This window comes from Anabrus simplex, chromosome 1, assembly GCF_040414725.1.
Source record: "Anabrus simplex isolate iqAnaSimp1 chromosome 1, ASM4041472v1, whole genome shotgun sequence".
Lineage (NCBI taxonomy): Eukaryota > Metazoa > Arthropoda > Insecta > Orthoptera > Tettigoniidae > Anabrus > Anabrus simplex.
This window is the reverse complement of record NC_090265.1, coordinates 1433888729-1433902548: the sequence shown is the minus strand read 5'-3', so window position 1 is coordinate 1433902548 and position 13820 is coordinate 1433888729. Positions and strand designations below refer to the sequence as shown.

The window sequence follows — 13820 nt, the reverse complement described above, 5'->3', positions numbered from 1 at the left end:
TTCCACTCACATGTCTCCTCTACTCTCAATTTTGCGTACTGCTAATTAATTAACCTTAAAATGTGCGTTTGTTATTGAAGTTTTCATACTTGCAATGAAATAAATAAATAAATAAATAAATAAATAAATAAATAAATAAATAAATAAATAAATAAATAAATGCAATTTGAATGTTGAACGGATCATAGACCAAGGTCCTGACCCTATGGGTAAATATTCTCTCCGAGTTCACATTCATAACCATATTCCCTCTCCTATCTCAAAACACAACACGATTTTTTAAGTGTTCTGAAAATTGAATGTGAGAACTAAGGTCAGCTGCAGTGGCAGATGGTCGCCATCATACTGCGAGGGCTGAAAACTGCGAGGGAACTACATATGACGGCTGAGGTTTCGTAATGGCATACATTGGTAAGAGACGGCGTGTGTATTTTCTCAGTAGTGCAGCATCATAGTATATGCATGCAACCTTCCCAGCGCCATTTTGGCCTGTTGCCGCTGGTAAATTAATACCTTAACTACTAACTATTATTTTACATCCACGTTTCAAACTGTTGTTGTTTAAGTCATCAGTCCATAGACTAGTTTTATGCAGCACTCCATTCCACCCTATCCTATGCTAACGTTTTCATGTTTACGTAAGTACTACAACCTACATCTGCTAATCATATTCATACCTTGGTCTATCCCTACCGTTTATACCGTCTACACTTCCCTCAAAAACAAATAAAAAAGCCCTGGTAGTAAGATGTGTCCTATCACTCTGTTCTTGTTGTGAAATTTAACCTAATTTATCTCCTCTCACCAGTTCGGTTCACATTTCATTCGTGATACGGTCTACCCGTATCATCTTCAGTATTCTTCTGTAGCACCTCATTTCAGATGCTTATATTCTCTTTCTTTCTGAGCTAGTTATCGTCCATATTTCACTTCCATACAATTCAAACTCTGCTTTCCATTAATTACTGTAATATATACATATAATGTTCAAAATATTCGGTTATTCAACAGAATTCAGTACATAAGACTATTGTTTACTTTTGAATGAGATAACAAATATGTTCTTACTTAATCCATTAAAGTCTGGTACCTCTTTTATAGACAGAATATTACTACTATTTTTAAAATAGTGTCATGTTTTAAACTAATTATATTAATTGTAAAAAGTAAAAGGTTTCCTTGCCTTTTTGGGGGGATGAAATGTTCAAGAATGGAAACAGTATTCGTAATTAATTCCTTAACTCATCAGCAAGCTGGTGCATTTACAATATTCTGCTACAGTTCAAACTCAATTGTGTTCACATAGATTTCCTTGCATGTTATCATATAAATAGTTTAATAAACAAGATGACTTGTGTTTCTGAACCTGACTAATTTTGTTTGGAATACGCACATTCTCTTACTGATATATATTGTGTAAATTGCTCATTGCCTCCTTAAGGTCTAGTGTCCCCATTAAGGATGACCGTATCATCCAAACTAGGGTCATTATTTTAAGAAAAGTTTATATTGTCGTATTTTTAGGTGTATATTTCCAACTAAATTTAAATATATAGAAAAATAACTTGGGCTTTAATGAGTTGAGATATTGGATCAAAAATATGATGTATGTAACACAATGCATCTTTAAAATATTTTATATGCTCTATGAATGTAATTTTTGTTCCAGAGAGCTACAGTCGCCGCCATGAAGCCGTGGCGCTGCTGGACGCTGCTCGCCTGCCTGCTTACAGCGGTATGTTGCCTTCCGAACCTCTCTCGGAAATTGGTATTTTGAGCTAATAGAATACCAGTATGTGCCTCTATATTATAAGATGTATTAATTACGGTGGTTTCCAGAAGCATCACCGATTTCGACAAGAGTGTTTGCCTATCTCTGTAGTGTACTGTTTTCACTCCCAGTTACAAAATTCTCCAACCATGTTAATTTATATCAAGAACAACAAGAATATTATTGTAACGTTGAACAATAAATGGAAATCTGGATGATATTTGGAAAGCATGTCTACTTTAGTGCTTCCTTTACTTCAAACTTTATGAACGATAGTGTATGATGCGTTTCATATTCGAAGTAATGGCGGAGTTATTTAGTGGTAAAATGGTTACAACCACACGCTCATTGACAGTCTCCTACACGATAGAAAGGACTCATATATATATATATATGATAGACTAACATATTTCAATAAACATGCCCAATTAAAATTCAGAACTTCAGAATAATAAACGGCACTGAGAACATTTTAATCCAAACCGGAATTCAACCTAGAAACAATATCAGTGCACAGACTTGTATAACTTTTAAAAATTATTCAGCACAGAACAAAGATGTGCAGTCGTCAACACATCCATGAAAATTTTCCACATCAGCTCTCAAGGACACACACATAACAATCTCGAACAATATATAAACCCCATTATCCAGATAACTGTTTTAAATGCTTCTAGAACTCAGCATCTATACTGTACTTACCCTGTTTGAAATGTTCTTAATTATTGATTCAGGCCACTCTATTCTATTAAGTTAATATGTTGTACAACTAAAATTTGTTCAAATTTATCTGGTTATTTATATTAACATAAAATACGTACACTTACAACATGGCAATGGTACTTGTCATACGTACTCTGTTACAGCATCTATTAAAAACAGACCTCTCAGGTCGTAAACATCTAAGATTAATTCCTTGTTCAGATCTTTGTTTTTTCATTCACAATTAAATACTTTGTCTTCATCCTTTATATCTCTTTAGAGCAGTATAGTTGCATAATTCATCCATTACTCTAATTTAGCGAAGTAGTTTCATAGCACGGCTCATCAGATACCATAACATGGTATTACATCGCGATAACATACCATGGTAATGTAACACAGCAACAAAGTAGCATAGAACATTACATATTGTAGCACTGTAGAATACTGGCACAGTAGTAGAGAATAGTTGCTTACCAAGTAGCATAGCATAGCATTGTAGTGTAGCATAATACGTACATGATATCCTGGCATAGACTAGCTTCTAATGCTGTATCCGTCATCGACCGCTGGCGATCATTATGGTTCCAGAATTTCGTTGTTGGTTTTCATGAATAGCGAGGTGGTTGTTTGTCTGAAACAGTGTCTCAGGAAAGACGTGTGGGGTCTCCCAGGAACCCTCTTCCCCACGGCCATCCCTTGTATAACGTTTTTCTGGAGGTTGTAGATTTCTATGTGTCTCATGATATGACCCAAGTTGGAAAGTTTCTTGATCTTGACAGCCCTAAACAGTTTTTACTTTGCACATCCTTGTCAATACCTCCTCATTTCGTATCCTGTCCACCCAGCTGATAAGAATCGCGCGACGGTAGGCCCTCATTTCAAATCTTCCCATGGTGACTGTTTTCATACTCCAGGGCTCGACTCCGTACACCATGATGGAAAAGGTATGGCACCGGCGATCCTAATCCGAAGCTGCAGTGAGAGTTATCTGCTACGGAACATAATATATACAGTAGTAACATGGCATAAAGTAGCGCTATAGCATTGTATAAGTTAACATGGTATATCATCATCATCATCATCATCATCATCTGTTTACCCTCCAGGTTCGGTTTTTCCCTCGGACTTAGCTAGGGATCCCACCTCTACCGCCTCAAGGGCAGTGTCCTGGAGCTTCAGACTCTTGGTCGGGGATACAACTGGGGAGTATGACCAGTACCTCGCCCAGGCGGCCTCACCTGCTATGCTGAACAGGGGCCTTGTGGAGGGATGGGAAGATTGGAAGGGATAGGCAAGGAAGAGGGAAGGAAGCGGCCGTGGCCTTAAGTTAGGTACCATCCCGGCATTTGCCTGGAGGAGAAGTGGGAAACCACGGAAAACCACTTCCAGGATGGCTGAGGCGGGAATCGAACCCACCTCCCGAGGCTGAGTGGACCCCGTTCCAGCCCTCGTACCACTTTTCAAATTTCGTGGCAGAGCCGGGAATCGAACCCGGGCCTCCAGGGGTGGCAGCTAATCATGCTAACCACTACACCACAGAGGCGGACACAACATGGTATATCATGGCTGAGAAATATAGCTTAGTACATAGTATTTGTGGAATAGTGGCATAGTAGCATGGTAACATAGCATAGCATAATGGAATAGGAGCGTAATAGGCTACCGTAGCATAAGTCAAGGCATTGCCTTCATACAACTGTATACACATCAAAGTACTAGTTACCACTAGCACCTGTTAACTTCAGCAACCTTCGGTGAATCTTAAACCAAGTATGAAGTCATTAGATATACATCCGGGAAAAAGTGACTGCACACCTATTAAAACTGATACTCTAATAGGAAAGAAGATTTTATAGAAGCAGCTTGTATTCAATGATGACAGATTTTAGTAACCTGAATAAAACGGCAACGTCTGATTTGTCAATGAACCGTACAGTATGAATTCAGTCATAGAACGAATTACTGCTCCATGAATAGTTCTGAATCTTTTTTGCTAGTTGATTTACGTCGCACCGACACAGATAGGTCTTATGGCGACGATGGGAGAGGGAAGGGCTAGGAGTGGGAAGGAAGCGGCCGTGGCCTTAATTAAGGTACAGCACCAGCATTTACCTGGTGTGAAAATGGGAAATCACGGAAAACCATTTTTCAGGGCTGCCGACAGTGGGGTTCGAAGCTACTATCTCCCGAATACTGGACACTGGCTGCACTGCAGCTATCGTGCTCGGTAGTTCTAAATCACACAAAGTCGCACACTACGTTAATTTTGTTAATCTACTTGATGTTTATGTTTCTGATGATGATGATGATGATGATTGTTGATTAAAGGAGCCCAACATCTCTGTCATCGGCCCCGTGTATGTTTCTACAAACAGGCGGTAAATTCACGTCTCGGGAAACTTACAGTATCTTCAGTGGTTACTGTCTAATATAAGAATTGCCATAATCAGTGCCGATTAAACAAAACAGTTCTCATGTGTGAATGAACGTATATTGTTGTTATACAAACAAAAAAATTATATTCCTGATGCCTGTCGCATGGTGAAGGGGTAATGTAATTGCTAAGGATTTTAATTCTGGTCTAAGTCTTGGAATACGATACACTCAGTATCGTGAAACAAAGTCAGGAATATTCTAATATGAAAGGCAGCGAACCCGGACACGAAAGTAAAGCTGTACCGTTAAGCATGTCAGTACTCTGACCCTGTGACACTGCAACATACGCAGGTCATCTGTATGGGCACACCTGTCTCAGCAAGGCAATCCACTTAATGACTCGTACGTGTCATGTGTGTTCTTGATTCTTACATATTAAAATACACGATACAGTAACTGTCATCTAATCTGAAAATTATCATACTAAATATTGAATTAGCAATTGGAAATGTTTTAAAAGAATATTTTCGATTTTATTTTTCTAACAAAAACATAAATATATTTCGCAGGAATGAAAGCTTCCTGTTTTGGAAGTTTTATATGTATCTTTCAGAATGGTATGATATGTGATAGCATCTTGACGTAAATACAAGACAACATATCTACGCTGTAATCACGTCATGCGCTGAGAAAATTGCACGCAACAGAACATAACGGAGAGCACCAGTATCATTTCCTCGATTACGGCTCTACATCACTTACGTAATTCATAATAGAGACATAATACAACTTCTCCCTGCTGCCAAACTAATGTTTCAACTTCCCCTAGTCATAAACTTTGCATGATTAACATAATATTTTGCTGGGTAGATAGGATACGGTAATTAGGTACTAAGGAAGACGTAACTGCTCTTTGAGAACTGATTAATGTGTCACTTTTGCACACATAAATAAACAATTCTGACTTCTCTGTTGCTACTGTTCTTTACAATACCATTACGTGTTCTTTATGACTTGCTTACATATAACGTATCCTATAGCAATTAAGGTTAAAAGTAATGTACTGCTTTTAGAAGTAACAAATATAATTGTATTATTAACTTTTATTATTGTCTTGAGAACTGTATTTATATTTCGCAAGAATACTTGGAAACTTCTTATTAATAATGAAATTAATATTTTTCAGCTTGACAAATGGGACTCGAACCATATTCGTAAACAAGCATAGGGTATTGAAACTGGAATTTAATTACTATGCTAAATAGTATATATTGTCTTGATTTAAATTATTACAATATGTAATCCTATTAAATTACTTGCCATATTTTATTAGTAGGAATTAGGAAAAGTGATTGGGTATAGGCCCCGTGGTGTAGGGATAGCGTACCTGCTCTCGCCCGGAGACCCGTGTTCGATTCCCGGCCAGGTCAGGGATTGTTCTCTCGACCTGAGGGCTGGTTCGAGGTCCACTCAGCCTACGTGATTAGAATTGAGGATCTGTCTGACGGTGAGATAGCGGCCCCGGTCTCGAAAGCCCAGATTAACGACCGAGAGGATGCATCGTGCTGACCACACGGCCCCTCGTAATCTGCAGGACTTCGGGCTGAGCAGCGGTGCAGTGGGGTTTGGTTTTCTTTGATTGGGTATAAGTTAATCACAGGGAAGTATGTTCAGTTACTAAACTGAAAATATTCTTTTATACCCTCTGTAGTTTTTCAGAAACGGATACGATAATATAAAGGGCCGTACTGAAAAAATAGTTAAAAAAGTGGTAACGTGTGAAACGTTTGAGCCCCAATGTTGACAGAGTAATAGTGATCTGCAGCATATGTTTCATTAAAACGAGAATTTTCTGTTACCATTCGCACAGTTGAACTCTCAATGACAGAATTTTACTGATCAGAGTTCTGAGGCAATATATTCAACTTGGTTATTTCAAATATTACAACGACCAAAACTGCTGTGCTACACGGCTCAAAGTACTCATCCTTTCTTTTCCTACCCTAACGTCTTCTCTTCTCTTCTCTTCCCTTCTCTTCTCCTAATACCTACTTTTTCGTTCATTCAACAGCTTCCCATAAATCAGCCCAATTTGTTTTTCTGCTGAGCTATTATCTACATCATCCGTACTTACCTCTTAATTCTTACTTAGCACCACTTCGTGCAGGGTTATAGTCTCTTAATTTATTCACATTCTTTACTCTTCTCTAGTACTTTTATAAAGCGCAATCATTAGAATTTCTGAATGTATTCACATTCTTTACTCTTCTCTGGTACTTTTATAAAGCGCAATCGTTAGAATTTCTGAATGTATTCAAGAGTAAGATCGGATAGTTGAAATAAATGCTAGCCGGATATTTTCGAATTCGGGAGATAGTGTGTTCGAACTCCACTGCCGGCAGCTCTGAAGATTGTTTTCCGTCGTTTCCAAGCTAATTCTGAGGCTATACCTCAATTAAAGCAACGGTCGCTTTCTTCCCACTCCTAGCCTTTTCCTATACCATCGTCTGCATAAGAGCTATCTCTGTCGGTGTGACGTAAAGTAAATTTAGTAAAAAATGTCCAGCACTAAGAGTGAGAAATCAGCTGAGAATTTACATTCAGAGTAAGCACCTTGATGCGAAACTCGAATTTTGTTACAGGAAATTACGTTGCAATAAATGATAATAATTTCGTGTAACTGTAGTTAGCTTGGTGCAACCCTTGTGAAGCATATATCACCCCCCCCCCCCTCCGATGAGAGTCTCCCGTGTATTGGAAATTGCGTGTTAATGTTTCAAATGACTGTAATTTATGAACACATGTGCTCGATGTATCGTGAACATATGAGGAACTCAACATGTGACGTCGCTGAGCTCGAGGAGAGGCCAGATATACTTGAACTCCTCCTCAGCTCACTCGTCCCACATTAAAGTCGAGTAGTTTGAGGGTCTTGCCATGTCATTATACGATTTTGAGTGTTAGCTATACTTACGATTTCTTAAGTACTTTATAAATACGGCGACTGTTACACACTTCTTCCTGCGCGTGGGAAAACATCTTTTCTTTCTTTCTTAATCTGCTTACCCTCCAGAGTTGGTTTTTCCTTCGGACTCAGCGAGCGATCCCACCTAATAAAATGCTACATTCACAGTTAATGAACTTTTCTATGCCACTGTTATTAACAGATTCAGAACAAGAATAGCTATGAAAAAAATATCTAGAAAAGAGCAAGAAATTCAATATTGATTGTGTATTGGTATCTTCCATTCAATTATATTTAATTCTCTTGTATTATTTATTTATCAGTACATTTACTGGTAGTGTTTTACGTCACAGCCACTCAGTTAGATCGTAGGCGACAAGGAAATAGGAAAGGACAAGGACTGGGCAGGACGTGACTCTGGCCTTAATTAACATACAGCCCGATGATTTTTCTGGCATTAAATTAGGAAACCGTGGAAAATCCATTGTATGGCTGCCGATGGCAGAGTTCGCGGTCTCACAGTTCGCAGCTATGGACCCGAACCACGTAGCCAACTCGCTCGGAATCAATACGTTAACATGAACACATCCTGACATAGGAAGTGTTTGAAAGAAACAGAGAGTTTACGAAAATCCATTACTCGGGAAGAGATGTGCAAAGTTTGAGTCCACTCTTTTCTTTTCTCAGAAAGAACACACAAAAACACTTAAGGTAATGAATGTGTGAGCTGAGCCCCTCTTCACACTTCATGTGAGTTATGTTTGAGCTTGAGAGAACCTACTTTACTCACAATGCCCATGAATATTGAATTAAATTGAGGATTGTGGTCGCGTCAATAATTGATTGTTACTTGAAGCTGACGACACTCTCAAACATTTTTTAAAAATCAAAAGTAACCCAATAAAATCAGTGTGCTGTTATCATAGCACATTTCCGGTGGTATTTCATTGAATTTACAAAATATATTTTCTTTCTTTGAGAGCCCCACTTTGCACCACTTGAAACAATTGGTTTCTGATTAGTCTTTTCTTCCCCTCTGAGAACTTCTTCATTCTTTCACTGAGGTTCCTCCTTTCCTCAGACCAAATGCTATTGGTTCTTGTACTTTGCTTTTTCCTGGGACCCCTTAAATTTGTCAGTCTTCAATCAAAACGCCTCCCTATTCCAGACCTTGAAATGTTGCCAACGTCATCCATGCATTTTCTGGTTTCTTCAACCCATTCTTCTTCTTCTTCTTCTTCTTCTTCTTCTCCTTCATTTACCAAGTTTAAAGGGGTAAGCACTTCTTATGCTTTACGGCCGGATGACCTTCCTGACGCCAATCTTGTGTGCTGGGATGTGTTCACCAGTTGTGTTTCTGTGATGGTTGGCACTGTGGTGTGTTGTATATAAATGACAAAATGTGTGTTAAGACGAGCATGAAATCCCAGTCCCCGAGCCAAAGGAATTAATCATATACAGTTAAATTCCTGGCCCGGATGGGAATTGAAGACGGGACCCTCTTAACCGAAAGTCAGAAAGTTGACCATTTGGAACTGATTTAATCTAGGACTGACAGTCGGTGACTTAACCAAGCTAGAAAAACTAAAAGCGCATTTCATGAAAAGGGTATTAGGAGTGGGGTTAACATAACCATCGATTCTAACCTACGAGCTGTTGAAGGAGCGGCTCTTCATTGAGGGTATCAAAATCAACTGCAGCAGTAAAATATACACGCCTACAATGGCTCCCTCAAAATATAAAATCTTAATCGTAAAGAAGAATGATATCTGGAATGACTTTTATTCAACTGACGCAATGGCGGTAGAAGAGTGGGAGAATTCAAAAGTAAATTGAGACATTTAATGACTGGTATTGCGGTGCACTATTTCCACCACAAATTGTATATTATCAAAAGCTTCTATAACCCAAGTGAGGACTGCAAGTGCGAGTTATGTGAAGAACAGTCTGATCGTTAACATGTCGGACAGTGTAAGAAGAGATCAGTATATTTAAATAAGTTCTGTTTAGATTTAAAAATATTGTAAACCTACTAATGAGCATTCGGCTGCAATACTACTACTACTACTACTACTACTACTAATAATAATAATAATAATAATAATAATAATAATAATAATAATAATAATAATAAGTACGTTCAACATTCGTCCAAGTGCCGGACATCTTGAACTAATTCTATACTCGCCTTTAGTTCGGTGGTCTAGTACTAATAGATTATTCTTTCCTTCTTTTTTCTTTCCTTCTTTCCTTCTTTCTTTCTTTCTTTCTTTCTTTTTGTCACTCTGCATTCGCTCATTCTGAAGAAGTACCCACAAAAATTCAGTCTTCTCTTGCGTACTGCATCTGTAATCATCCTCGCCTTTTTTCATACACCACTTTTCTTCTTCCGTCATATACCATTTACTCTTTCCTCCGGTCCGAGGATCTCCCTTAACACTAATCTCTCCTTCTTCTCCAGTTCCTCCGTTTCCTCTTTCTTGCTCAGAATAAAGCTCAACAACCGTAGATGGTTGGAGATATCTCTTAATATACATATACACCTATATCTACACGTACGCTGGTTCTATGATTCTGGCTCATCCTTTCATTAATTATCAAAGCCATTCGGTTGAATTACTTCTCTAAAATATTTAAATCGTCTGTTCTATTGTTTTTTTCAAATTAAGAATATACATTAAAACAGTTTTATTCATCTTGAAATCCTTGTAAATTGTACCCACAACAAGAATTACTCAATGAACAGCACATTTATACAGTATTATACTGAGTAGCATATATGCCTTTTATTCGAAGGTCAAGGGTTCAGTTCTGAGCTCGTTCAAGGATTTCAATATCGAACTGTGAACTGGAAATGGGGTCACACAGCCACGTAAGATGAAGTAAGGAGCTATCTGATATGAAAGGCGGCAGATTTGGTCATGAAATCTAAGCCGTACGATGTCGTCACGCTCAGCCTGTGGCATTCCTAATATTTTTCTGGCAGTCTGACAGGGTGGCAGTCGAGTTGGCACTCCGAAGTATTTCATGGACTTTGTAGCCTATATCACGAGGGCGGGTAGAATAACTCTTTTAAAGGAAACGAGAAAACATCTTCACTAGTTTAATCATTTATATACATAGTTGGTGAAAATACAGTTTGTTTTATAACGATGGTAGCAGAACTCACCAGCCGTTCAAGGATTTTTTTACAATGTCACTAATTTTTCTTAAGACGTATCATTTCACGACCAGTACATAACATAATAATATATATAATTTTGGGGATATTAGGTCGTGCAATACTTATTATATGATGGCGCGTTTCGAACCTGCAACCAGTTAACTAAGGACGGTAGCCAAAATCTACTCAGTATATAGCTGTCCCCTTTCTTAAAATTATTCGAGTATTTAACCATTTATATCACCTCACGAATAATTCTAGGTATAAAATGTTTCTCTTGAAAAATTACAGAAGTTGCATCAAAAATGATTTGATTGTCATTATGTACGGCATGTTCTGCCACAGGAGACTTTTCCGCCTTCAATGTTCCTTAAGGAATATTCATAGTGAACTCTTCAACATCTCTCTGCTTGACTCTGGAGGCACTAGTATGAACTGCATTTTTAACAGGGTCTCTCTATCTTGAGTCTAGTTACTCAGGAGTGACAGTTGCCACTAAATGTTTTGTTATTACTTTGAAGACGATCCTAGTTGCCGGTTTGAAACGCGTCAATATATAATATGTATTATACAAATTAGCATCCCCAAAATTATACCGGGTGGTACAGCTGCCCCTATTTTTCCCGAATATATGCAACCAGCTAGGACGTAAATGCCTCTTAGTCCCATCTTGCGCAACACCTTACAGCAATGGTATGTGCAGTTAACCCGATGTAGACTTCTCCGCACAATGGAAAAATGGTACAAGAGGCAGTAAGGGAGGTCCATCTCAAAAACACTGTACCATTGTATGTAGAGCGGTGTCCAATACTCTACTAATTTTTACGAACTGTTACTATATTGTACAAACCATAAACACGCCTATAGCTGTCGGTAGAGAATTGCGCACCTGATTGGTTCAAGAGGCCATTTTCTTTTGATAGAAAGGGCGGTCGTGGTATCATAGAAAACGTGATAGGGTAAGACCAATTACAGACATGTCAATGCACCACCATTTTGTACAGTCTCATCACATCGAAATTGATAGAAACGTGTTTTGCACTGTAGTTTATAATCTGTGGCACGCAAATGCTGTACAGCAGATGTGATAGCTTACGCCATGCAATTACTACCGTTAGAGCGATCAAAAAAGGCATAAAACGGGACCATAAGGCTGTAACTCATCAGTAACTTGTCGAAGCGGGAACTTCCGCTCTCCTCGTGAATACAGAGATACAAGGATGGCGCTTGTACGTTGCAAATAGCTGCGCGGAATTACGTATGGAAGACGTACCTCGATAGGTTACTTGAAGCAGGAAGGGTTCCAACCATTCTTGAGTCATGCATTTTTTAATGTCATTTCGTATTCGCCTAGGCATCGTTTACGAAGACCTTTCTGAAGTCTCCGATATTCTTCTACGGAAGTTATAATAAACAGGTATCATAAATATCGCCACATACGCACCGATTGTGAATACCACCTGAAACATTTCTTTTTTTGCTAGGGGCTTTACGTCGCACCGACACAGATAGGTCTTATGGCGACGATGGGATAGGAAAGGCCTAGGAGTTGGAAGGAAGCGGCCGTGGCCTTAATTAAGGTACAGCCCCAGCATTTGCCTGGTGTGAAAATGGGAAACCACGGAAAACCATTTTCAGGGCTGCCGATAGTGGGATTCGAACCTACTATCTCCCGGATGCAAGCACACAGCCGCGCGCCTCACCTGAAACATAACGCTGGACTCATTCAACCAAGTAACGCGTAGAAAATGGTTGCAACTATCTGGGCGTAAGAGAGACGCGATTCTTTAGTTCACTGTGGTGTTTGCACATTCGATTTCAGAACTTTTAACATCAACGATCAGTGTCGAAGCGATAGCCTAGGTAATTCCATTAGTACAGAGCTACGAGGCCAATTCTTTGTCGCCTGCAGTGGCTACATGGCACCAATCGCAGCGAGCATACGATATGTTAGCAGGCATTTAGAGTTCGAATCTAGTTACGAGCTTTTCAATTTTATTTTTATATTATACTTGTAAGGCCGTTCGTAATAAATATTTAACGTTCTTAAGTCTCAAAAGTAATTTGCCACCTTTACAAAGAAAGCGTACATACGAAAGGAATAACAACATGCGGCTTCTATATGGCAAACGACTACAGGGAATGAAGCGCAGTGCACGTGTTGTCAACATTCTGACCCACCCATTCAACCAAGCAACTGCGCACGTTCGACTCGAAGACCAACTAACAGCGGTCTACACTTCATACGTAGGGCACATGAAACAGCATATCGTAATCCTAGCAGCAACGTGTGAGCACGTACTGTACGGTTAGCACATTATGTATTCACGGGATGATTATGTGAATATGGTACTACTTTATGGAGAAGCAAGGCAAAATGCACGGGAAGCCAGACGCTTGTATCAAGAACGATTTCCTGGACGAAGGCTGCCAACTGCAGATACATTTCGACGTGTTGAAAGACGGTTGCGTGCAACGGGGTCATTTCATACATTACCCCCCGTTCGGTATGCTCCAGTGACGTCTGGAAATAACGACGAAGCTGTTCAAAATGCAATTGCATACAACCCGCACACAAGCTCACGGGCCATAGGAAATGAACTGAACATCAGTCATGTATCTGTACTGCGAATATTGCACCGCCATAAATTCCACCCTTTCCATCAACAGCTGCACCAGGAACTTCACGGGGATGACTTTCAAAACGGATAGAATTTTCGCAATGGATATTACGAAGAGTTGAAGCTGATGCGAATTTCTTAATGGACATTCTCTTTAGTTATGAATCCAGATTTCACAACAACGGAACTGTTAATCGTCACAACTTCCATTACTGGAGC

General features: G+C 39.2%; 1 protein-coding gene across 1 annotated transcript in view; it reads left to right on the top strand.

Annotated features, from left to right (window-relative positions):
- Positions 1 to 13820, top strand: part of m (miniature) — a 601465-nt gene that overhangs the window by 380493 nt on the left and 207152 nt on the right. Inside the window, exon 2 of the mRNA XM_067153037.2 lies at positions 1670 to 1735. Within this exon, the coding sequence (XP_067009138.2) occupies positions 1688 to 1735 (48 nt within the window). The 5' untranslated portion in view covers positions 1670 to 1687. The remainder of the gene's footprint in view (positions 1 to 1669; positions 1736 to 13820) is intronic.